General features: G+C 45.5%; 1 protein-coding gene across 1 annotated transcript in view; it reads left to right on the top strand.

The window, feature by feature from the left end:
• Positions 1–26916, top strand: part of WDFY1 (WD repeat and FYVE domain containing 1) — a 66983-nt gene that overhangs the window by 16568 nt on the left and 23499 nt on the right. The window contains exons 2-4 of the mRNA XM_040982806.1: positions 11007–11074; positions 16603–16676; positions 25287–25341. Coding sequence (XP_040838740.1) covers positions 11007–11074; positions 16603–16676; positions 25287–25341 — 197 coding nt within the window. The remainder of the gene's footprint in view (positions 1–11006; positions 11075–16602; positions 16677–25286; positions 25342–26916) is intronic.

The raw sequence follows: 26916 nt of genomic DNA, 5'->3' as shown, positions 1-26916 counted from the left end.
AAAGAAGTTCTAGGGCTCCCAGCTGGGCAAGAGCTTTAGACCTTGCCTACTGGTGTGCTCCTCAGTCCGTGCCCTCCCTGGCGACCATTTAACACGCACCCTCATTGGGAGTGCAACATTTCTTCATTTGGAATTTTAGTTAGCCATACTTGCAGATTAAATGAAGTAAGTGCCGGTGTGCTGCAGAGCTGGCTGCTAGACATTTAGTCATGGCCATGTGGGGTGGTCACCTGTGGATTCTTCAGCTCTCTGAGTCTCCAGCCGCCCACAAAGAGCCTAAGTCGTCTCGTGCCCTGCAGGTGTGCCCCCTTGGCCTCATCGTGCAGCTGCCACATGTTAACTTCCAGCCTAACCATGATTATGGCAGCCATGTGATTTGATCTGCCTTCCAAAAAAATTTCGCAAGCTTTTTTCCTATCTCTAAGGCTGAAAGCTGTTGTTAATGATTATATAAGCCTTTGAATTACTGTATCACATAATTTGATACATTTTCCCCAATATTTAGTTCTTGTTTTAGTATAAATTTATTTTATTTTTGATGATGTTTACATAGTTGAGAAAGATGTATACCCATGTGGACCACATGCTAGCTTACTGCCCGAGTGGCTACAATGGCCAGAACTGAGCTGGTCTGAAGTTAGGAGTCAGGAGCTTCCTCTGGGTCTCCCACATAGGTGCAGGGGCCCAAGGTTTCAAGCCACCCTCGGTTGCTTTCCCAGCACACAAACAGGGTGCTGGATTGAAAGTGGAACAGCTGGAACGTGTACTGGCACCCAAATGGAATTCTGGTATCACAGGTGGTAGATTAGATTACTATTCTGCTCTGCCCCCCCCCCCAAAGAAACCATTTAATTTAATTTTTGATATTGTTTTCATGGTTGAGAGGAATGTATGCCCGTATGGGTCTCTGATTTGGGGAGGCAGAGTCCAGGTTTGGAGGGAGGTGAGTGGGACAAATGTTTCAATTCTTGTTTTTTTCTCCTGTGTCCACAGTGAGGGAGTGAGAGGGGCACTCCTTGCTGTGGAATTACATGAGCATGCATGGATGGGGAGCAGTCATTTGATGGTGCCTTAGAGATGCCAATGTGGGAAAGAGTGTTCTGAGGGTGTTATTTGAGTGATTTTGATAGTTCTGAGATGCTGTTGTCTTTGTCGTCAGCTTTGTTGCACCATGATTGAGAAGATCTTTCCAAGATCTGTTGGCTGACTAGGTCCATATTCATTCAATCCCAGGCCCAGGGACACATTGCAAAACTTGGCCCAAAGAGTGGTGCAGCTTGGTCCACTTTCCATCTATGACATCCTCTGCTGGCATGGATGAGCTGGCTCTCATGTCCCCTGTATGCATCTGAACCTGCTGTGCAGTGCATAGGCATCAGCAGCTGAGGAGGCCTAGTTCTAATACATGTGCTCCAAGGTCAGATCACACATCCTGTGATTTTCCCTGTGGCTGCTGTCTGAGTCCAGTTATCTAGTTCGGGAGTCCCCAAGAAATCTTGTTTGGATGACCTCAGAGTTGATTCTTGTGTATGCCAGCCTGTGTACTAATAGATGCAATTGGCTGGCCAGTTCTGTCCCAGACCCATATCTCATGTGAATTGATAGGTGCTGCAAACTGACCTAGCTTAGCCAGCTTACTGCAAGATGGTATTTATGCACACTAGCATGTGCCATGCCTAGTCCAAGTGACCCCACCAGGCCTGCCCCTAGCCTTTGTTTCTGTATGTACTGGTGTGTGCTGTAGCCTAGCCTGGTCTGGCCTGAATCCCATTAGGCTCTTGTGCATACCCATGGGTGCTTCAGCTTACTCAGTCCCACCCGCCCCCAGACCTGGCCCACAAATGTGCTTATGGGTGCTGCTGCCTTGTCCATACTGCCTGGCCCCCAGTCTTGGCCCTCATGATCACAAGTGGTGGTAAAGTCTAGCAAGGGAGTCCCCACAGTTCCTAAGCTGAGATCTTGTGCTTGCCAGGGGACACTGCAGTCCAGCCTAGCATGACTCATACCCAGTCCCAGCACTTGACAGTGAGTGTTATTGCCTAACCCAGCTGGCCTGCACCCATTCTGGCTCTCTTTCGTGTCAGTGGGTGCTCCAACCAAACCTATCCTAGCCTGGCCCACGTCAAGCCTTCATGTGAACTGGTGGGTACTGTGGTCCAAACTGACCTGGCCTGCATCCCATCCTGGTTCACCCCAATACTCAGCCACTCGCATGCCAACAGGTGCTGCAGATCTTCTGACATTTGTATATGTTGTACTAAAGTTTCAGTCTGTTCCATGTGGGTGTTCAATTTTTCGGTACCACCCATTGAAGACACTTTTCTCTCCCTGGTGTGTGCTCTTAACAACTTTTGTCTAAGGTCTATTGGCTATAGGCTTGTGGGTTTACTTCTAGGTTTTAATTTTTATAACTTTGCTGTATATTTGAATTTAGGTGGTACAGTAGAGTTTTTACACTGTAGTTACACATGTATAACATTATAGTCTTACATGAACATACTTCATCTGTTCATGGACTGTATTGCCACAATAGAAAAGGACCCACTTCTTCAACTTAGTGGACAAAGGGACTGATGGCAGAAGGCCTCCACAGTAGCCTGGGAAAGTCTGAAGAATGTTTATTAAGGCTTTGAAAGAAATGGCACATTTCCTTTCCAAGTGCCTCTAGAAAATTAAGCTATTATTTTAAAACAACTTAGCATAGAGCTTGGAAAAGAATGAACATTTTTCCAAGGTTGATGTAATAAGAGAATTTTTAAATTCAGATTGGCATGGTCATGGAATGTCAAAGGAATCCAGCTACCGGAAAAAGCAGTAGAATAAACAGCAGGAAAAGTATAAAATCAGTTTTGATGTGTGAGCGCAAAGATGTCAAAATATTTTTTTTAAAAATTAAGGTCTTGTTTTCCTGGTAGAAAGATCAGCTTAAACATTCATCTAGCCAGACAGTATTTTGGTTTATATAACAATAAAGCTATCTTATCTTGACACATTTTGTGTTAAATGTTTGTTTATTTAATAGCACCCTGGAGTTTTTAACAATACTGAATTTTTACCATCTTGCTTGCAACTTACTGAATCACAGATTTTGCTTCCAATTTTGGAATAGTAAATTGTTCTTAGTTTAAATTTTTAAAAAAGATTTATTTATTTATTTGAAAGGCAGAGTAGTAGGGAAAGAGGAAGAACTACAGAAAAAGATTTTCCGTTTGATGATTCATTTCCCAGGTGGTCGCAACAGCCAGAGCTGAGCTGATCAGAAGCCAGGAGCCTGGAGCTTCTTCCAGGTCTCACACGTGGGTGCAGGGTCCCAAGGCTTTGGACCGTCCTTGATTGCCTTCCCAGGCCATAGGCAGGTTGCTGGAAGGGAAGCGGGAAAGATAGCTGGGACACAAACCAGTGTCCATCTGGGATCCTGGTGCATTCAAGGCAAAAACTTTAACTACTAGACTACCATGCTTGGTTCAAAATTGTTGATTTTTAAAAATAAGTGGCTTAGTTGAACTTAAAAAATATTATTGCATTGATGTAATAGTGCTATAATTTAGAGGTTATCTAAATGTTTTAAAGATTTTCTATTTTATTATTTTCATCTGAAATGCAATTACAGGATGGAGAGACAGAGAGATCTCCATCTGCTGGTTCTCTCTAACGGCTGTGGTGGCTGGAGGTAGGCCGGTCCCAAGCCAGGAGACTCTTGTGCATCTCCCATGTGGGTGCTGCAGCCCAAGCATTTTGTGGCATCCTTGGTTGCTTTTCCAGGCCGTTGGCAAGGAGCTGGATCAGAATTGGAGCAACCCAGACTCCCGAGCTACTGTTGCTGCAGACTGTAAACTGTGACTTTACACGTTCTGCCACAAGACTGGCATAACACTGGCCTGGAGATTGTTTTTCTTTATTTTTGACAATCTTTACATAGTTAATTAAGGCACAAAGTTTCCAGGGCTACAGGAAAGTGGGAAAGACTATTATAATAGTCCACATTGTTTTTCTCTGTGTCTATGGTAAAGGGGGAGATGAAGGGAGAAGCCCCACCCAGTCTCCCACCCATCCCAGGTCCCTGATGTGGGGCATGCTCTGAGGGTCCTGCTCAAGTAATTTTGATAGCTCAACAGTTCTGAATTGCTGCCAATCTTGCCATCCCAAGCACGATGAGGTTGCTGCAGAATCCACTGATTGACATAGTCCATCTTAGAGTCTCCATTTGCCCAGTGTTTCACTGCCAACATATGGCTGGGGTAGTTGATTGATTTGTTCTATCCTCTGTATGGTGCCAGGTATCCTCTGCAGGTTCTGATAGATTGCCGTATCCTCCATGTGCAGCTGGTCATGCTCTCCACTGCTCTGTCTCCGCCTCTTATGAGGCTTGGCTCTGGCAGTTGCTCTCCATGGCATGCAATGGCGCCTAAACTTCTCTTCAAGGTTAGGGTTCTGAGCATTTGCTAAACCAATGATAAAGATTCTAAACATAAGACAAAATTCTTGGTTTTTTTTTTATGATTTATTTATTTTTATTGGAAAGTCAGAAATACAGAAAGGAGAGACAGAGAGGAAGATCTTCCATCTGCTGATTCATTCCTCAAACGGCCTCAGTGGTCAGAGCTGAGTGTATCTGAAGCCAGGATCCAGGAACTTCTTCCAGGTCTCCCTTGCGGGTGCAGGGTCCCACGGCTTTGGGCCATCTTTGACTGCTTTCCTAGGCCACAAGCAGGGTGCTGGATGGGAAGAGGAGCAGCCAAGACACAAACCAGAACCCATATGGGATCCCAGTGCTTATAAGGCAAGGACTTTCGTCATTAGTCTTCTGAGCTGGGCCCAAGACAAGACAAAGTTCTTTTTTTTTTTTTTTCTTTTAATTTAAAAAATTTATTTTAGAAGTTGTTTGCATAGTTGATCAGGGTGATAAGGACCCAGGGTTAGGGGAAAGTAAATGTTATCATTGTTTCCAAATTTCCTATTTCTTCTCATTTTTTTTTATTACATTGCATTATGTGACACAGTTTTATAGGCACTGTGATTCCCCCACCCTTCCCCAAACACCACCCCCCCCATGGTGGATTCCTCCACCTTGTTGCATTACCATAGTTCAAATTCAAATTCAGTTGAGATTCTTTCATTGCAAGCATCTACCATTCATAAAGTCCAGCATCTTATTGTCCAGATAAGGTCAACGGTTTCTTGGGGAGACCATGTCTGGTCTGACACAGTATTACCCCATTCAATTAAAAGCCGGACATTACATCAGTAACAACTTGTAACATTATGGAATTAGTTGACATGGTATTGAGTAATCAATGTGTTAAAAGAGAGCAAAAAAACAAAAAGAGTGCAAGTTCTGAACCACATCCTGTGACTTCTGCCTTGACATTTCGATTATTAGTTTATATACAACCGGGTGCTAAACACCTTAAAATGGCTATAGATTACTATTCAGCTGTCTCATGTCTATTTTAATTTTAGTATTTAGCAGTTTGTAGCATTGAAGCATGATTTTGCAGAACCTGGCTGTTTTTCAGGTAGTCTGACTCTATAACTCTAACAAGGCATATGTCAACAGTTTAGGTGAACAGTTTTAGGAGGGGTGTGCAGAGAAATCTTCCATCCCCTAGTGAGGAGTAACTAATCTATGTGTCCCACACAGTGAGTTATCAGTGCATCCCAGCTGATTGTTTCCTGTCTGTTTCTATGCTTGCTGTTCTTGGTCTATCTATTCTAGTTTTTTTTGTTGTTGTTTATTTGTTTGTTTGTTAGTTTGTTTTGAGGGGTTTCTGGAGCTATCCTGATGGCCATTACGAGAGAGGGTGGGGACCCAAAGTCTGGAACCAGGCAAGGATCAGAGAAAGCTCCTCTCCCTAGTCCCGAAGGAAGTTTACTGTTCTGTTTCTGTGGACCACTCAGTGCTCCTGGTTGTTGTTCCGATGACCTTGGATCCTGCAAGGCAGGGTATGGGCTTCTTCCATCCCATGTGGTAGATCCAAATGGGGGTGGGTGACCTCAGAGTTCTCGGCCTCCGAAGGCACTCCAATTCCCCGTGGTCTGCTTGGCAGTTGGGATATAGTCCTCGGAGCTCGTACTGATAGTCCTTGGTGAGGATCTGGGAGTCTTCAGGGTTGGGATACAAGCCTCCTCCTGCCAAGACAAAGTTCTATACTACTGAGATTATACAACTCTGTTTAATACACACGGCTTTAGACGGGCTGGATTGTTGGCTGCCTAACTTACCATGAGGGTTGATTCACTCTGGAAGAGGAAGGTTTTAGAGCAGGAGGGGAAGACTTGGTTTGAAGACATGGGAGATAATTCCAGATGGAAGTGTGAGTGGAGAACTCCAATCATTAAGATTGAGTGCTAAATTTGGAATCCGATTCCCTTTCTCTGAGCTGGAAGTGATCACCAATTTTCAAATGAAACACTATTAAGAGGTCACACAGATTTTGCTAATCAGTCTGTGTTAATTGGGTCCAATTTGTGAAGACCAAGTTGTATGGTGATATTTGTCCTCCAAAGGAAATAATATTGTTGTAAAATACTGGAGTCCTAAGTAGGTTTTGTATTTACTTGGGCTCATTTTGAATCTATGCAGAATTACGGTTTTTGACCTGCTGCGTTAAATGACTAGCTGGAAGAGATGACTTTTAGGATTTCTCCCTTACAGCAGGGTTCTCTGTTATGTGAATATTACTCTGCTAAGAGTTCAGAGGGATCATCTGAGTTACCTACAGGTCCCTGACCCAAGATTTTTGGAGTCGATGTGAAAGTTTTTAGGAAGCAACAGCACTCTGTTTGTCCTTAGCCCAAAAGAGCCCTGACAGACAGGTGGCTGTGATGTTTAATCCCTTACCTCGCAGAAACCAGTAAGTTTAAGTGGTACTGTGTGATGTCTGAAAGTGTTGAGAAGGAGAATCCTTTGGCAGATGTAGTGCTTAGCCTGGATTTGGCCATTACTTTATTACAGTTCTTCTGTCTTTATCTCCTATGCTGAAATGTATGTGTTTGTGAAGGCTCTTAGTTTCTGTAACATACAGTATAGTCAGCATAATTTAGGAGTTGTTCGGACTCAGAGATCATCATTATAATCTTGCATTGATCTTTTTTTAAAATTTATTTTCGTTGATGTTTCCATAGCTGATCAGGGTGGGAAGGATTGAGGGTTAGGGGAAAGTGAGTGAGACTGTTGTTTCCAATTTTCTTTTTCTTCTTTCTGTATCTGGGAGAAAGGGGAGAAAATGGGAGAAGCCACACCCAGCATCCTAACTACATCAGTACCCGGGGATGGGGAATGGCCACCCGACGTAATCCCGGGGTCCCTGATGTGGTGCATGTTCCAAGGGTTCTGCTTAAGTGGTTTTGATAGTTCTGAAATGGTATCAGTCTTGCCAATCCAAGAGTGAGGAAATCCTTCCAATATCCATTGACTGACTTGGTCAACCTTAGTCTCCATTTGCCCTGATATTTGCTGCCATCTCTTGGTTGGGGTAGCTGTCTAATTTGTTCTGCCCTCCTTCCTCTGGCATGGCACCAGATGTCTTCTGAAGGCCTTGATGGGCTGCCATATCCTCCAGTGCATCTGGGCCTGCTCCCACTGCTCCCTCTTTTCCACTGAGGTGCCCAGTTCTGACACATGTACTCTGCAGTCAGATTACCAATCCTGGGTGTGAGTCCTCTTGTTCCCACACTCCCCACAACTGTGCCATACCCCAAAGTCCCTGTAGCACCACCCACCAAGTCCCCACTAGTGTGCTGCTGAGTGGCCAGTGGGGTTCACCCAGTGCAATTGGCTCCCCTTGTCACCCAGCCTGGGCTCTGCCAGATCCCTACACTCTTGGAGCTCAAGGACCTGGCACCCACTGTGCAGGTAGGCCTAAGGACCCAGGCCAGGCAGCCCAAGCCAGGCGACTCAAGCCCTGCTGGAACCATCACCCCGGGGCTCACAAACTTGGTACTCATTATACAGGTGGGCCTAAGGATTCTGGCCAAGTGACCTGGGCCCCAGTGGACACCCTGCCATTGTGGTTCACAGACCTGGCACCCACTGTGCTAGCAGGCCTAAGGACTCAGGCTAGGTGATCCAGGCCCTGCTGGACACCCCATCCTGGGGTGGGCCTGAAGACCAGGAGAGGCAACCTGGGCCTTCTTAGAACCACCACCCCAAGGAGCTCACAAATCTGGCACCCACTGCCAGGCAGGCCAAAGGACCCAGGCCAGGCGACCTGGGACCCACTGAATGCCTGCCCTTGGAGCTCATGGACTCAGCACCCACATATCTTTAGGGGAAAAAAATAGAACTGGTAGGGTTAATGTATATTTGGCTTAAACTAGACCCAGGATGCCTGCCAGCTCTTAGCTGCTTTTTTCCCCAGCAGCGCAACACTTGCCTAGGTGTAAAACAACCCAGGCCGTTGCCCACAGCTGTGGAGCATTGATTCTTTTAGATGGAAGAGTTATGTTAAAATGTGTCTTTTATGTCACCTTTCTAGAGAACCACTGGATGGAGAGAAGAGTTTTGATAGGCTGATAAGGGTTTTGGGCTTAGTGCAGAACTTGAGCTGGACATACCTGGGGAACTTGAGGAGGGGACAGCTCACTGGAATGCAGTCTCTGGTTTGGGGTGTCAGAGGAACTGAATTTGTCAGCTGAACCCAGGGTTTGAGAGAAGCACTGGTAGATTCTGGTGGGGGTGATGTGTGATATCCCTGGCAGGCGGCACACTAGAGGTAGACCAGTAGACAGTGTGTGCGGGGACTGGCAGTGGTGTGAATGATGAGGACCTGGGACATGCCCATGGTGAGAAGGACCAAAGATGAGCAATGTGATGTACAGTAATTATTTACATCTTAGCAATAAAATGCCATTATTTTAAATCAAATATCTAGTCAGTGATCATATTTCCAGTTGTTTCATGATATACATATTTTAAGTTTTATTGGTTCTTTTTTCTTAAAAGATTAATTTTTATTGGGAAGTTATATATACAGAGAAGAGGAGAGACAAAGAGGAAGATTTTCTGTCTGATGATTCACTCCCTGAGTGACCATAATGGCCAGAGCTGTGCCAATCTGAGGACAGGAAATCGGAGCCTCTTCCTGGTCTCCCACACAGGTGCAGGGTCCCAAGGCTTTGGCCCGTCCTTGACTGCTTTTTCAGGCCAGAAGCTCTGCTGAATGGGAAGTGGGGCTGCCGGGATTAGAACCATGACCATATGGGATCCTGGTGCATTCAAGGCGAGGACTTTAGACTCTAGGCTACTGTGCTGGGAACTGTTTTGTTTGTTTGTTTTTTGTTTTTGTTTTTGAGTGGCAAAGAACATGAGCAAGAGAGCACTTTGACTCACTGCTTTGCTCCCTGAATACCAGCGATAGACAGGGCTGAACCTGGGCCAACGCCAGGAGCCAGGGGCTCAGGCCAGGTCTCCCGGGTGGATTCCAAAAACTCAAATACTTGGCCTGTTACTGCTGCCTCCCAATGTCTGCATTGGCAGAAAGTTCAAATTAGGAGCTGGTGCCAGGAACTGCATACAGGTACCACAGGGTAAAATGTGGGTGTCTAGTCAGCTAAACTAAAAAACTATTTGAATTAGAATTAATTCGTTTGTTTTAATTAGAATCCAAGTAAGTCTGTTCACTGTAATTGCCTGCTGTATCTCTCATCAGCTTGCACCTCATTTCTGTTTTTCTCCCTTGCGAGTTATTTGTAGAAGATCTGGGTCATTTGTATACAGAAGTAGTCTTGCCTTTGCTGATACTCATGTGATGGTGTTTTACATAGATCCATGGTTGGGTCTAGAGACATGATCAGATTTGTATTAGGTCAAAAGCCTGCATCTCATCTATGTACAGTTTATCTTATTGTGATGGATGCAGACCGATTGCTACTTTTAATTTTCTTTTAATCACAAATGATAGTCTGTCCAGGTCTCAAGTGTATGTAGACAGGTTCTAATAAACTCAGGTACCTAAGCTAACCACTTTGCAGGGCTCCCCCATTGTTCTAGGACATTCTCTTACATGCTTTTGCCCTCTGTCCTTTTCTTCCCCAGTTAAAACAAAACAAAATAGAACACCCCACTGTTCTAACTTTTGCTCTCATAGACCAGTTTTACTAGCCAAGAACTTAAAAAACAAAATAGAAGCATATTGCACTGTCATTTAATCGTGATGTGTCTCAGTCTTAGGCTTTAGACTTGTTCAGCACCTACTCTCTGCCAGAATCGAGGTTGCTATTACGTGTGCAAATGTCTGTCAGAATGGACAGTGAGGATGGTAAGATGTTTGTAAGGACTAAGGCGGGGTGGAGTGAGTACCCCAGGAATCCGAGTGTCCTGGGAAAAGGAGCGGCCTGCCTCTCCGTGAGGTTCTGTGAGGGCACGAGTGGGGGCCGCGTGCTTCCCGTTCCTCTGTCCTGTTGGATACACCCACACAGGGCACTTGGGCTGTTTTGGTCATTTGTGACTTCCCTGCATAGGCACAGGATTTCCTCATCGCCTTGTGTATTCTGATGCAACGGCGACCTGGAGCCCTGGAGTGGCTTCCTCCCATGGGCACAGAGCCTGGGACTGCGGGCTCTGCCACTGAGGCAGCTCCTCCCTGCCAAGTCCCACCCACCAGCCCGGCGTACTCCTCTCGCTCGCCTCTGCCGCTTCCTTCAGTGTCTCCTGTTCAGACGCTCCAGTGACCAAATCCACAAGACCAAGTTCACATTTTTACAAGAAAAGCAGTTAATGGTTCACAGCTGGAATTTGTTTCTAGGCACTACATAATCTCTAAAGATGACATCATGTTAGTACATGCTATGAATGTGCATATTTTCTGCATATAAACAAATATTTCCATGTATGTGTGTAATGCATATATGTGTGTATATAAATGTATATGTTTTTGTCCAATACGTAACAACTAACTTGATAGGATCAGTTAGGGAATAATATTGAAAACATAAAAGTAAAGTTTTTCTGGAACAAAAAGAGGATAAAATTAGTAAAGTTGTCCCTTTTTCTTTTTTTTGCACAGAACCATCCGAGTATGGCTGAAAAGAGACAGCGGTCAGTACTGGCCCAGCATTTACCACACAATGGCCTGTAAGTAGCTCAACTATGTACTTATGGAGTACATCTCTAATGTCTTTGATTATTTCGTTTCAAAATAGTCAATCAGAAATTGCTGCTGACTTTCAGAGTGAGTTTCTGAGTTGCCCAATACCTCTGGTGATAAACTCCAGGAAAGCTCCTTTTTTTTTTCAGAGGAAGTGGGGCTGAGTGGCTTAACTGACACTGAAATTGACTCTTACAAAACTGAAAACACAGAGAGAGAGAGAGAGAGAGAGAGAGGGAAGGATGGAGGGAGGGGGGAGAGGGAGAGAGAGGAGAAAGGGCTTGTTCTCCCCTGCTTTTCACTTGTCTCCTTTGGCCAACTCAAGGGTAACCTTGTGATTGGCTGATGCTGGCCTGGCAGGTGCCCTTTTCATTGCCAGGCTCACGGCCAGTCTTCTGCCTGCCCTTACAACCTCCTGGGAGATGTGGGCTGAGGGACAGCATTCCAAGGAGAGAATTTTGTCTACCTAGAATATTCCAAAACTGAATCTAGAATATAAAGCTTCTTCCCCAGGATGTAAAGTGACATAAAACAACGTGTAAATACTAATCTTTCATGCAAATGGAAGGTAGTGTTGTCATCATTTTCTGACATCTTTGGCGATCCTGGAAAGGAAAGTCCTGCAGAGAATGCCTGGGTCCTACGTAAGCCCTAGTGGGGGGTTGGATACCGCTATTCCAGACAGCCACATGGAAACCATCTATAAATACCAGTTTCTTTGAAGTTTTGGTCCTCAGTGAAGGATTTTCCTCACTTAATTGCTTCACTACTCTGCGTCCCAGGAAGAGGAGAGACATAGTGCTTGCAAGACAGCTTGCTACTGCTACTGCTGCATTGTAAATGCCTCCTGGGAAGAGTGCTTGGCCAGTGCCTGGATGCTGCCGACGCTGCTCACGGGCTTCTAAAGGGACACTCCACAGCTAGGGAGTGTGTTACAAACACAACAACCGATCTTTCAGCAAACTGCATGTAGTTAGTTTGAATACCCCCCCGTCTCGTGTGGCACGTTCCCTGCACATGCATTCCTGCGTGCATGCAGTGTTTGGATGCCATAGTCATTTCCACAAGAACTTAAGGACTTATTAGGACTTTCATTTGTTCTATCTTCCACCAGCAGCTTGGGCAGGCTCATCAGCTTCTTCTTGATAATCATTCAATGAAAATGAAATAGACATTTGGGAATACTATTGTAATGATAATGATTATAGAAGAAACAATAAAATTTTACAATGCGTAGAACATTTAGATATGATCATAATTGTGCCAGGCAGTTTTCCTTTTACTTGTGTCTGTACATACTGTGGATGATGGATGATAGAGCTTGCTTTCTTGCTCTGACTTCTGACGTGAAATACAAAGACAGTAGTGTCTCAGTAGAGGTGTTGATGGAACTGGTTTGATAAATTTACCGTGGGAATTTTTAGCACAGTGCAGAAGTAGATGAGATACCTTGGGCCTCTGATCCCATCTGTTATTCACAACCCACTCCCTATCCCCGACTTTGGTTAAGTTAATAATTCTTGGATCTTTCCGGAAAGTTTTATTTATTTCTACATGAAAGGCAGATTTACAGAGGGGTCTTCCATCCACTGGTTCACTCCCCAAATGGCCACAATGTCCAGAGCTGAGCTTGAAGCTGTGAGCTTCTTGCAGGTGTCCCATGTGTTACACTGTTTTCCAGGGGCCTTAGCAGGAACTGGATCACAAGTAGAGCTGCTGGGATGCCAGCTGGCGCCCTAATGGGATACTGGAGCCACAAGTAGAAGCTTAGTCTGTTATGCCACGGTGCTTGCCCCAGGTTGATAATTCTTATATCCCAAATGGCTCAATGATAGATCTGATGGTTGGAAATAATGGCAGTAGCCTGGGAATTCATCTCAGTGCTGGGGAAATGTTTTGCTATCATTGTGGAAAACTTTATTAATAATATTGTTGCTGCTAATCCCACTTCTAGCTTCCTCTATAAATAAGTTTTAGAAAAAATACGTTTATTTATTTTGCTTGAAAGAGTGAAAGGTAGGGAGAGAGAGAGAGAGCTCGAGATCCTGCGTTCTTGCATTGCTGGTTCAGTTCCCAGATGACCATAATAGCAGGTGCTGGTCCTGGATGAGGCCAGGAGCCCAGACCTCCTCCTGGCTCTCCAGTATAGGTGATAAGAACCCAAGTATTTAGACCATCCTCCACTGATTTCCAGGTACAGTAGCAGGAAGATGGATCAGAAATAGTGGTGCGAGTTGAAAAGTGGGATGCTGTATTGCTTAGCTGACTGTGTGCCACAACAACAGCCTCATAGCTCGTTTTTGTTACGGTTTAATCTCCTTCTGTCCCCAACCTGAAGTTCATACTGATGAGAAGAGAGGCAGCAATTAATATAGATTTTGTCCTTTATGTAGTTGTTACTCCTCCAGTTATATTTCCACCAAATTTATAAAGTAACTGTAATTAATTTCTCTCTGGACACCAAAACTCTACTATGCTAGAGCACACTGTGGTCTGTCTGTTCTTGACCTTGTTCACCTGAGAGTAACCATTGCCCCTGATGGAGTTCTCAGCACAGGAAGGGACCGGGAAGGAACAGCCACAGCGTCTCTGTGTTCAGTAGCTGGGACCTGTGTGCCTAAATCTATTTATGTTCAGCTTATAACTTCCGTATGCTTCTCCATTGCTCCATCTCAGCCTGTGTCTACTGATGAAACTGCAAGAATGCTATCACAAGAAAGCTGAATGAGCATAAGAAATAAAGGCTTGTCTGTTTCGAGTGACTTTTATTTCAGCAGAGAAGTGCTGTGTTGGTTCTCGGCACTCAGCAGATGGCCCACATTCAGCTGTTTCAGTGTTTGCCTTCCTGTGACCTGATACGGTGACCAGTAAGCCAGGCCTTCATATGTTGCTGTGTGCAGTCTGGTTATATGCTACAACATCACTGCCTTTGACAAAATGCCGTTTGTCTGCGTTAATTGAGGGATTCTGGGCCACCTTCTTTCTTAGTAACCGGATTTTGTGAAAACGGCCATATAAAGCCGTAGGAAGAAGGTGGTGGCGATTTTCCTGTTTCGCTGATGAGGATGTTGAGATCAGAAGAGTTAAGGCAGTCTCTGTGTTTGGGATTTGAATCCGTGCCCAGTTTTGACTCCAGAGCTGTGCCGTGGTAGTGAGGAAGTGCTTCCATACGCTTCTTTATGCAAAGGAGCAGACAGTAAATATTTAGACTTTGTGGGCTAACCTGTCTCGATCTCTGGGCAACCGTTTGGCTCTGCTCTCACAGCCTGAAAGCAGTTGGTCATAAGCAACATGTAAGTGAAAAGGAGCTGGCTGTACTCCACATAGCAGCAAGATTTAAAGACATTGCGTAGAGAGCTTGATTTTCCTGGCTGTGAGCCAAAGTTTTAAGCATGCAATTTTGGAATACAGTGATGCCTTGTATAAAGTCTACTAATTTGAAAGATGATTTGATTTTGCTTGTTTAGAAAACTTTGAGAATCTGATGCCCGCTTCTTCTTTTTGAAATTTATATCGTTTAACTCCATAGAAATGTTTTTCTGGGGGAAGAAAAATGGGTATCATTAAATACAAAATAATTCAGTGAAGCTTTTGTCTGTGTTTAAGTGTAAAGATTCTCTGTCCTAATAAAATGACTCATTTTAATTTTCATATACAAGAAGGATTTTAATGTATTTCTGTAGTTTGTATAAGGCTTTACATAAACAAAATTGAAAAATGTTTAAAAATGATATGTGGGGCTCAGCACGATAGCGCAGTGGTTAAAGTCCTCACCTTGAATGCACCAGGGTCCCATGTGGGCACCGGTTCTAGTCCCGGCAGTCCCGCTTCCCATCCAGCTCCCTGCCTGTGGCCTGGGAAAGCAGTTTAGGATGGTCCAAAGCTTTGGGACCCTTCACCCATGTGAAGAAGCTCCTGGCTCCTGGCTTCGGATTGGCTCAGCTCCAGCTGTTGCAGCCACTTGGGGAGTGAACAGTTCAGCGAAAGATCTTCCTTTTTGTTTCTCCTCTCTCTGGATATCTGACTTTCCAAAAAAAAAAAAACCTAATAAATAAATAAATATTTTTTAAAAAGATATGTGAAGATTTAATACCAACTGAAAAGTTAGCAGAAATGATGTCAACGAACTTTTTATGTCAGCAAAATATGTTTGACTTGTTAAAGAGAATTTTATGCATGGTTGTGAAAGCACATTTAGGTTGTGTCAGTATACATTTATCTTTGTAGTAATAAGTAGAGCGAGAGTGAGAGAGAGAAAGGGAGAGAGTGAGAGAGCGAGCAAGTGAGAGAGAGATCTTTCATTTGCTGATTCACTTCCCAAATGGCTGCAGCTGCCAGAGTTAGGCTGATGCAAAGCTGGCAGCCAGGAGGCTTTTGGCCATCCTCCACTGCTTTCCCAGACTGTTAACAGGAACTCGATTGAAAATGGAGCAGCTGGGTCTGAAACTGGTGCCCATATGGGATGCTGGCACTGCAGGGGGAGGAGTAGTTTGCTAGGGCACCAGGTTGGCCTCCAGCTCTCTGGTTCTTAAATGCAACTGAAAGAGCTTCTGTTGGCTCTCCTGCTGTGAGTTGTGTGTCTGCCTTTGGATACAATCCAGTCATGATTTACTCTCTCCCCTTGGTAGACAATATCAGCCCATCTCAGAGACAATGTTAAGCTATTTTCAAACAATGCTTTCACTAAGATATTTCTTTTCTGATTTTTTTTTAAAATGAGAAGTTTTATTTGAAAGCTCAAGTTGTGTGTGATTCTCCCCACTCCCACCCCCCACCACCATCTTGTCCTGAATTTCTTTTAGTTTTTCTGTTGTTAACTAAAATTTTTTAGGCCAATATAAAGTCACACATTTCTTCTTAGGAATGTGCCAGTATATAAATCACTTAACTCTGCTTCCCAGCAGAAAATGATAGTTGAGTGCTTCTCTCTGAAGCACGGTCTGCCTCCCATGAGCTCTGGGAGAGGGCTGAGTGTGCCTGACATGAGGCACACGCCGTCCTGGGCACCTACTGCTGCTGGGGGCCATGTGATGTGCTGCTCCACACTGTGTCAGCTGCTTAAATGGGGTTGTGCGTGTCATTGGAAAGGGAGCATTTTCTGACCTCTGGGTAGCAATGTTCCCGGGTGGCTTTCCCAGCTGACTTCTAATTGCCATGGAATGGGAATTCTGGGGCTGGGATCTGCCCAGAATCCAGGCACTGTCTGGCCCGTGATGGGGCAGGATGACCTACTGAGCATTTGAGTAAAAGACCACGTACTCCCTGAGACCTGTCCCCAAACCTTTCCAGATCTCAGAGAAGGGTTTCAGTCAGAGGAAACTTCACACTGGATTGCTTTACCCAAAATAACAGTTATGAAATTGGGACTTAAATACAACAGACAGAACATTAAACACATTTTAAAGCTTGTGTGATGATTCGTATAGCCCTGTAGCCCTTGTTCATGATAATGAACCTGAAGTGATGGTTTCAGAGGTGCAGCCTGATGCTAACATTCGCTTTGTCTTTCCGGCAGCCCCTTGCTCCACCATGGCTTACCATCACGACAGCAGACGCATATTTGTAGGCCAGGATAACGGAGCCATGATGGTACGTAGCTTCCGGGATGTCTTTGCATGTTCTTCATGTCCCACCCCCCTGTTCACTTGGTTCAGGTGGTTTAAATTTAGCAGTGCATTCTGGTAGTTTGGCATAAACAACAAATATCTACTTGAGTATAGATGCTGTGTCTAAAGATGGATTAATTAAAGTGCTTAAACTAGTTTCGGGAAGTTTGGAGTGCTGTCATGACTGGTAAGGTGGTACTTGGCAAGCTCAGAGGGCACAGCCTTGGTCGGGTGACTGTAGAGCCGTGGTCACAGCTGCTGTCTCTCGGCTGTTACATGGAGAACCTCATCCCTAAGTGTTTCAGAGAGGAGCTGGAGGGCCGGTGAGGTTAGGGACCAGCCGTTCAGCCCACAGATCACGCAGAACCTGTAAGGCCGCACTTCTCATACGCTGGTGAGGCACTAGGTACTTGAGTTTTCCATCTGTTTTAGAATAGTGTTTTTGTGTCTCTAATTGGGTTCATACAGTTTTTTCCTTAATGGAGGTTTAATTCAATTAACCAAATATTCACCATTTGGAAGTACTGGTCAACTTTTCTGTAACTGAAGCACCTGTGAGGAGCTGCTTTGGAAGGGAGATATTTTTTCTGGGTTTGGGGGCTCACACTGCCACCTGGGCAGCCCCATTAGCTCAGGCAGCTTAGGAGGAGGTTGGAGGAGACCCCACAGTCAGGAAGCCGAGGGACCCAGGGAGCATGCTCTTCGGCTCCTCTCTACTCTGTGCTGATGAAGCCAGGGCAGTCTAATCGTGGATCTAATGAGATCGGTCATGCCTCCACCCTAATCAGCTACTACTGATATTAGTTTATTAGCCATTTGCAAGAGACTTGGGGGTTTAAATATCTGTGCAGAACAAATGACAAAAAAATTCAAAAAAGATAAAAAGAAAAAAAAAAAGAAAAGGCATAAAAAGAAATAAAAAATATCTTTGTGAGTTGAGGGAGCCCAAGTCTTTTTTTTTATTATTTTGTGATTTTTTTTATAAATTTCATTTTTTTTTTTAAAGATTTATTTTTATTATTTTTTCATTGGAAAGGCGGATATACAGAGAGGAGAGACAGAGAGGAAGATCTTCCGTCCGATGATTCACTCCCCAAGTGAGCGCAACGGGCCGATACTATGCCGATCCGAAGCCAGGAGCCTCTTCTGGGTCTCCCACGCGGGTGCAGGGTCCCAAAGCTTTGGGCCGTCCTCGACTGCTTTCCCAGGCCACAGGCAGGGAGCTGGAAGGGAAGCGGGGCTGCCGGGATTAGAACCGGCGCCCATATGGGATCCCGGACGTGCAAGGCGAGGACCTTTAACCACTTGCGCCACCGTGCCGGGCCCTAAATTTCATTTTTTAACAATAATTACATGGTGGATCAAGGTGGGAAGGACCAAGGTTTATGAAAATTGGGCGTACTCATTGCTTCCAAATTTGCTATTTCTTCTTTTTTTTTTTTTCCCCTGGGGAAGGGGAGAGACAAAGGGGAAACCACTCATAATTTTCCACATGTCTCAGTACCCAGGGATAAGGAACCGCCACCTCATATCAATCCAGAGTCTCCATGTGGACATTTTCCCAGGGTTCTGTCCAAGTGGCTTTTGGATAGTTCTGAAATGCTGCCAGTTTCACTAGTCCGAGGTTGATGTCACCCTCCCAAGGAGCCCAAGTAACACTGTTAGTTCCAGAGCACTTTCATCATCCCCCAACAAAACCCCAACACCGTCACTGGCCATGCTGCGTGTCCACACCCAGCTCCTGGCAATCACTGACCCACTTGAAGTCTCTGAACTTGCCTGCCTCAGACATTTGATGTAAAAAGAATGATCCAGTTGGCCCTTTGAGCCTGTCTGTTTTTGCTTTGAAGAATTTCAGGGCTTATCTAGGTTATAGTTTCACATATGAACTTAATTCCTTTTTGTGGTGGAATAGTATTACGTAAGTACAGCTCACTTTGTTCATTCATTTGTTAAATACGATCCTGTGAATTGGTCTAATTTTTGGCAGCTGTGAATAATGCTGCTAAGAGCACTCATCTATGGGCTTCTATATAATCGTACGCTTTCAGTTTCCTGGCTAGGAGTGAAACTGCTGGGTCATATGGTAACTCTCTTTTTAACTTTTGAGGAACTGACAAACTGTTTTCCAAAGTTACTGCATCATTTTGCAGCACTGGCAGCAGTGTGTGTGAGCTGCTGTCTGCCCACGTCAGTGCGAGCACTTGTTACTTCCCACTTGAATTTGCCTTGCTTTGTTTTTCTCATGGGAGTTTGGATGGTATCTTACTGTGCTTTGCGTGCAGGTCTCCCTGAGGGCTAGTCATGTCAAATATCTCACATGCTTCTTGGTTATTTATGTGTCTTCTCAAGAGAAATATCTATATAAATCCATTGCCCACTTTTAATTATGCTTTAAGAATTTTTCCTATGTGTTAGATTCTAGGCCCTTATCAGATATAAGGATTGCAGATTTTTTTTTCATTCTAAAGGTTGATTGTGTTTTACTTTATAAAGCTTGAGGAAGTTTAGTTTACCTCTTTTAGATATTGCATATAAAGCCATTGCCTAATCCAAGATCATTATTCCTATTAATAAAGATGTATGCTTATGTTTCGCTTTTATATCTAGATATCGGATTAACTGTGTTAATTTTTGTAAATGACACGAGAGAGGATTTCCTGTTTTGTCCTCTACTTGTGGTTATCCAGTTATCCCAGAACCATTTGCTGTAAATACTATTTTCCTCCCATTGAATTGCTTTGGAACAGCTGGCACAGAGCCAGGGAGCTGGAGAACCAGGGTGGAATTTTCCAGAAATGGGCATGTTGTGAAGGTTTATGGGGAGGTTGATCTCTTCATGTTTGAAGAGGTGAATGGATAGACCCAAGGGCATCAGGAGAATTGGGCAGGACCTTGTAGGGCTGGGGTAAGTTTTAAATCCCAATGCAGATGTGGTGAGAAGCTACTCAAAGGTTTTCAGCAGGCGAATGCCATGCTGTAGTGTACAGTTGTAAACAGAGTCTGTAGCTCCTTGGTGTAAAGTGGGTTGAGGGGCCATGGGGCCATGTGGTCAGAGTGGAGGAGCCCAGCAGCGCAGGTGGACTTTGAATGCATCCCAGATTACATACATGATGGTTTGGGTATGGGGAGGCCAGAAAAGAAGAAGATAGATAGCTTCCAGGTTTTGAACCTGAGCAGCTGGGGAAACAGGGACAGACAGCCTGAAGGAAAGCGACAATGAGGATGGTCCTGTGAGACATCCAGCATGTGGATGTATGAACTAGGCATCTAGCAGAAGGAGAGCCATCGGAAGGATCTCCTGGGGAAAGAATTTGAGAAGACAGTGGCAAGCATTGTGGTGCAGCAAGTAAAGGTGCTGCCTGCAATTTTGGCATCCCAGCTGCTCTAATTCCAATCTAACTTCCTGAGAAAATAGTATAGGGTGACCCCAGTTCTTGGGGCCCCTGCCACTCATGTGGGAGATTCCGATGGAGTTCCTGGCTCCTAGCTTCAGGTTGGTCCAGTCCTAGCCATTGTGGTTATTTGGGAGTAACTGACAGAGAATGTCTTTTCCCCCCCTTTCTCTGTAACTCTGCCTTCTGAATACATAAACAAGTTTTTATTTCTTTTCTTTTTTTTTTATTATAAATTTTTATTTTGACATTCTTTACATAGTTAAGTAGGGTAAGAAGGTTCAAGAGCTACAGGAAAGTGGATAATAGTAGTATGTTTTCCATATTGTTACCTTCATGTTTAAAGGGGGGTATTAAGGGAAAGGCCCACCCAATTTCCCACCCTCCCCAGGTCCCGGATGTAGGGCATGCTCTGAGGTTCTTGCTCAAGTGGTTTTGATATTGCAACAGTTATGAATTGCTGTCAATCTTGCCACTCCAAGCACTATGAGGTCTTTGAAAAATCCACTGATTGACATAGTCCATCATAGCTGAGCTGGTTGGTTGACCTGTTCTGTCTTCTCTCTTTTCTTCGTTAGGGTTCTGAGTCCAGCATTTAGATTAGGATCTCCAAAGCAACTTCTTGTATGTGCTAACGAGTACAGGAACTGGCACCGTCATTTGCCCCAATCAGCTGGTGGTTGCAATTGCTGGGTTGGTTCTGTTTTCACTCCCGACTTCCACTGGAACCAATGGGTGTTGCAGTCCAGCCTGGTTCTGCCCAGCACATACTTGGCCCTCACATAAACCAGTGGGAACTGCAGCCTAGTTGGAACGACCCACAGTAACCCCCACCAGGCCAACCCCCTACCCTGGTTTGCCAGTAAGTGTAGCAGTAATCCAGTCTGTCCCACACCCCATTCCACCCAAGCCGCTATCTTAGTTTTATGTCCTCCTGTGGAAGTGGTAACCCAAGAGGGATGAGCCCACTATTTCCCTCCCAGGCCTCTCCCACTCCCAGATTCCAGCTGATGCTGTGGCTAAGCCCACTTTAATTTTGTTTGCACCAGTAGGAATAATCCGCCCAGCCCGGCTTTTCCCTGATCTAGTCCACATGAGGCCCACAGGTGTGGTAGCTCTGCCTAGTGTGGTCTGTGTCCATCCCAGCCTATGCTCTCCTATGGAAGTAGCTGTCCAGCAAAGGAACCCTCCCTTATTCCCCTGCCGGCTCTGCCCACTTCCTTTCTTGTTCTCAGGCTGGTTGGGCGCTGCGGTCCCTTCCGGTACAGGCAACCTCACCTCGGCATTCCATAATGTGCACTAGTCTTTGTTGCGACCGAACCTGGCTCGACCCACACTGGTGCCTGGATTTGCCAGTTGGTGATGTGAACAGGTTCAGCCTGGTCTACCCCCAACCCATGCCATGTGTATGCCAGTGGGATAATTTCCATTGCCTGTTCTGGGCTGTTTTCTATTGTGCTTCTTGTGCTTACCTGCTCATTCTGTGTCCTGCCAGAGGAGTTGTCCAAGCTCCTCCATCAGAAACCCTCCCAGTGCCAGATTTCACACATACCAGTGGGTCCATGAGCCAGCCATACTCAGTCCACCTCCTGTCCTAGCAGGAACTGTGGCTTTTCCTGACTGGCCTTCCACCCAATCTGGTTCTTGCTGTTGGATGTTCCAGCCTAGCCATGGTTTGTCCATACCCACGTATGGCTCACACATGGCTCAGTAGGGGTTTGAGACCTTGCCTAGTCCATCCCACATCTGCCCTGGTCCTCCAGGACACCAGGGGTTGTTGGGGTCCGGCCCGGTTCGGTGCATCCAATCCTAGTCCACACTTGTGCCAAGGGAGACTACAACTGTTTCCAGATCAGAACACAGCCCTCCTTCCAGGCCACGCGCCTCTTGGTGGGAACCTCAGCCCAGCTAGGGTTGTCCCCTTAGCTCCCCAACTGGGTCTGTTCCCAGCCATAGATCACTTGCCTGCCAGTGGATGCTCTGACTCAGCTTGGCACAGCCCCTCCCCTGTCCCGAACGCTGCCTTAGACACTGTGGCTTAGCGTCCCTGTCTCACGCAGACCAGTAGGTACAAGAGCCTAGCTCGGCATGACCTCTGTTCCCTCCTGGTTTCTAGTTTTACTTGTGGGCTAAGGTTTGCTCAGTCGTGCCTGATCTACTCTGTTCCATTACCAGTTGACACATTAGCCAACTGTTGGAGCCACTTTTGCAGGACAAGCCCCAAGCCATAGCTTCTGCATGGACTGATATTTGGTGCTCAGCATTATTAGTGATTACAAGTTTTACAAAGAGTTACTGCCTGTTTCAGGTCCAAGAAGCACAATGGGTTCAACGTGGAGCTAATTAAGCAGCAACTCAAAGAATCAAATTCCCAGAGCTCCCAGCCGGGCGGCCAGCAGGCAGAGCCTGGCACCAAATGGTGCACTGGCTGCCTGGGGACAGCTTATCACATGCTTATGGTGGCTGTGGTCTGGGATCCAGGCATGAGACGCCCCGTCCTGAGACCCACCAACTGCCAGGAGGCTGCTGGAGGTTTAAATTCCCAGGCCCAAGGTCGCGCCCATCCCAAATCCCATTCACTGCCCCATGAAGGCGGCGGGTGGGTCCCGGACCTGCCCAGTCCCGGAGACCCTCCCCCTCGGTCTACTCACCCCCGAAGGAAGCAGCCCCTGGAACCCAGCAGGCCCGGGAAACAGCCCACCGTGTGCACATGGCGGCTGTGCGGGATCCAGGCATGAGACGCCTTGTCCAGAGACCCACCTATTTCATTTTTTTAAAGATTCATTTATTTTTATTTGAAAGGTAGATTTACAGAGAGAAGAAGAGACACAGAGAGATCTTTGATCCACTGGTTTATTCCCTAAATGGCTGCAATGACTAGACCTAAGCCATTCTGAAGCCAGGAGCCAAAAGCTTCTTTCTGGCTTTCCCATGTTGGTGTAGGGGCCCACCCTCCGCTGCTTTCCTCGTCTATAAGCAGGGAGCTGGACCAGAAGTGGAGCAGTTGGTGAATGAACCAGTGCCTGTATAGGTGTTGGTACTGCAGACGGAGAGTTAGCCTGGTGAACCACTATACCAGCTGCCAATTTTTTTTAAGATTTGTTTTTTTATTTGAAAAGTAGATTTATATGTAGAGAAAAAGAAACAGAAATCTTCCATATGCTGGTTCACTTCCCACATGGCCGCAATGGCTGGATCTGAGGCAGTCTGAAGCCAGGAGCTTCTTCCACCTCTCGCACACAGTCATAGGATCCCAACGCCTTGGGCCATCCTCTAGGGCTTTCCCGGGCCAGGATCAGGGAGGTGGATGACAGCTGGAGCAGCCGAGACATGAACTGGTTCCTGTGTGGGATCCTGAAGCTTGCAAGGTGGAGGATTAGCCGATTGAGCCGATACACTTAGCCCTAGATTTTTTTTTTTTTAATTTTTATTTGAAAGGCAAATGTGCAAAGATAGGAAAGGACAAACAGAAAATCTTCCATCCTCTGGTTCACTCTCTAAATCTCTACAAATGGCCAAGAGCTGGAGTGGTCTGAAGCCAAGAGCCCTGAGGTTATTCTAGGTCTCCCACATGTGTTTAGGGGCCCAAGAACCTGGACCATGTTCCGCTGCTTTGCCAGGCACATTAGCAGGGAGCTGGATTGGAAATGGAGCATCTGGTACTCAAACTGCTGCCTCTATGGATGCTGGTACTGCAGGTAGAGTTGAGGCTTTACATATTATGTCACAGCACTGGCCCCCATAAATAAATCGTATATATAAAAACTGTATATTATTTTACATTATATATATTAATGAGAAGATGGAGTCCAGATCCAACCTGGAACACTGCAGCATTTTGGAGTGGAGTTGAAGGGGCAGCCAGCCTGTTGAGAGTATGACTGTAGGAAGCCCGGACTACCTCGCAGAAACCAGATGACCCAGACTTTCACACAGCTGGCAGAGTCAGGATCCCTAGGGTGGGGCCTGAGGATCTTCTCAGCAGGTCTTCTTGTCGAGCCTTGGGACCAGGTGTTTTGGAGGATGCCATTGAAGAGCAGTGAGAAGGAGGTGATGGATGGCTATGTTTCTTGTTTTCTCCAGCTCCACCTGCCAGGATATGGAAGACAGGCTTGGGGGTACAGGGCTGAAGGTGGGGGTGCCAGTAGGAAAGCTGTTTTAGGGATAGGAACACAGGCAAAGCTTGTGAAACTCTGAGGTGGCGATGGGGAACTGTCTGGATGGCAGGGTGTGATGGTGACTGGATTGAGTGTTGCAATAGAGGGAACGGTGTTGAGATGGTGTTGAGACTGATGGCCAGGAATTTAGCTGAATATAGAGACAGAAAAGGTGCTGACAGAGGGGAGAAAATGGACACACTCAGCTTTGACACTCGGTAACACAAGCCTGGCTGACATTCAAGGGTCTGGTCCGTACTGGGCGAAGAGCTCAGCAGGAACTCTGGCAGCGGCCGCCAGGAGCCATGCAGGAAGGGTAGAGTGAGAAGAACAGAGGATACCCCAGTCCTTGTTTGTACAGCAACTACAAACTGTTAGTAATGGGTCTTTGTGGTTTTATTTTACATACTCATGGATTTCATGTATGTTTATAGCCAAGAGAGCAAAAGCGACACACTTTTTTAAAGGTTTATTTATTTTCATTGGTAAGTCAGATATACAGACAGGAGAGTCAGAGAGGAAGATCTTCCATCCTGTGGTTCATTCCTCAAGTGGCCGCAATGGCCAGAGCTGAGCTGATCTGAAGCCAGGAGCCCAGAGCCTCTTCTGGATCTCCCATGTGGGTGCAGGGTCCCAAGGCTTTGGACCATCCATGACTGCCTTCCCTGGCCACAAGCAGGGAGCTGGATGGAAAGCGGTGCCACCAGGACACGAGCTGGCACCCATGTGTGATCCCAGCGCGTGCAAGGCGAGGACTTTAACTGCTAGGCTGCCGTCCTGGGCCCTCAACATACTTTTTGTAGTCAGAGGGGAGAAGGAATGGGTCAGAAATTCCCTCGCAGGTCTGCAACACTTGATTCCACTTGATCTGGTACCTCACAGAAACCACAGTGTGCGAAGTCTGTTGAAAGACGCATCCGTATGCCTTGAACGCTCCCCGGAAGTCCCTGAGCTTGGGTACCCACTTTTGGATTTTACTTTGAAATTTTGGATTCATTTTGAAACCACTGCTGCTTTCTCATTGTATGTGTTTACTTTTAGGAATTTCATGTTTCTGAAGATTTTAACAAGATGAACTTTATCAAGACCTACCCAGGTAACAGCACATACATGTGTGCTTGAAAATGCTTGAAAATACATACACATGAAACTAGAACATTGTGTTTTATGACCAAAGTTAGGTTTCTGCATTAAGCTTGATGTTCCAGTTAAGTGAGAGACAAGTTGCTGTTGAGAATTATTTACCAATCTATTCTGACTACTAACATCCCAAATCACGTAAATTGGGTATGCACATGAGATTTAAATTAATATTTGTACTATCAGACATGCGCACTCAACCCACTTTTTGTTTTCACAATTACTATTGTATTTGTGTATATAATTGAGTGTTTTTATAATTTACAAAAATATGTGTATAAATGTTACACACACACACACACACACACGTGTTTCCCTGACTGTTGGTCTGACTCTCATTGTTTAATTCTGTTACTTCTTTTTGAGGCAAATTCCTGTAAGTGGAATAACTTCGTCAAACATTCAGAAGTTTTTAGTGCTTGGATTTCTTCCAGCTGTTTCCCAGCAGCAGCACACAGTCCCCTGAATGAAGGGTCGGGGGGAAACTCATTAAACAGAACAGCATTGCTCAAATTCTTGTCATCATAATGTTAAGGAGCATGGTGGTTCCCCTGGTTCAGTTGGTACACATGGATGTATTGAGCTACTGCACTTCAGCTCATAAATATGTATAATTATCAATACATTTTTAAAAAGAATGTGTATTCTGATAATTTGTGTAGTAGTCAGAAATACGTATGTAGCGCTCATTGATATTTACAAGAAGCAAAAAGATCTTTGCAACATTACTGCGTTATAAATTTTTTTTATATTTGCAATAATTTTTCATATTGAAAATAATGTAACTATTTAATGTTAACCATTTTTCAGCTTTTGTGAATGTTTAGGACTTTTCCATGCTCCTAGGAATTGTCATATTTTCTCATTGAGCTGTAGTGATTCAACCAGTGCTCGGGAACAGCTGTGGAATGTATATTTTTTCCCACATTTCAGTGTGCCTAGTAAACTTCAGTATTTTTTAAATTACCAAAGGCAGGTCCCAGAGTTAACTTGGAATTGGGGTTGTGGGTCAAGGCCATGATTAGGTTATGGGTCCCATGAGCTCAGTTTGCAGGGTCCCGGAGAACTGCACCTGAAGGCCTCACAGAGCCTGGCGCTCTGGACTCGAATTTATGCCATACGTAAAGGTGAAAATTGGAGTCTAACTGATCTCCACATACAAAAAGAGGTTTTAGATTTTTTTTTAATTGGAAAGGTGGATATACAGAGAGGAGAGACAGACAGGAAGATCTTCCGTCCAATGATTCACTCACTCCCCAAGTGACCACAACGGCCGATACTATGCCAGTCCGAAGCCAGGAGCCTCTTCTGGGTCTCCCACACGGGTGCAGGATCCCAAAGCTTTGGGCCGTCCTCGACTGCTTTCCCGGGCCACAGGCAGGGAGCTGGATGGGAAGCGGGGCTGTGGGGATAGAACCGGTGCCCATATGGGATCCCGGGCGTGCAAGGCGAGGACCTTAATCACTTGCGCCACCACGCTGGGCCCGAGGTTTTAGATTTTAATAAAGACAAATCATTGTTCCTTTCACCT

Source organism: Ochotona curzoniae, unplaced genomic scaffold, assembly GCF_017591425.1.
Source record: "Ochotona curzoniae isolate NIBS_2020 unplaced genomic scaffold, NIBS_Ocur_1.0 contig_3643, whole genome shotgun sequence".
Lineage (NCBI taxonomy): Eukaryota > Metazoa > Chordata > Mammalia > Lagomorpha > Ochotonidae > Ochotona > Ochotona curzoniae.
Note: the sequence above shows the minus strand (reverse complement) of the source record. Positions and strands in the feature narration are given on the sequence as shown.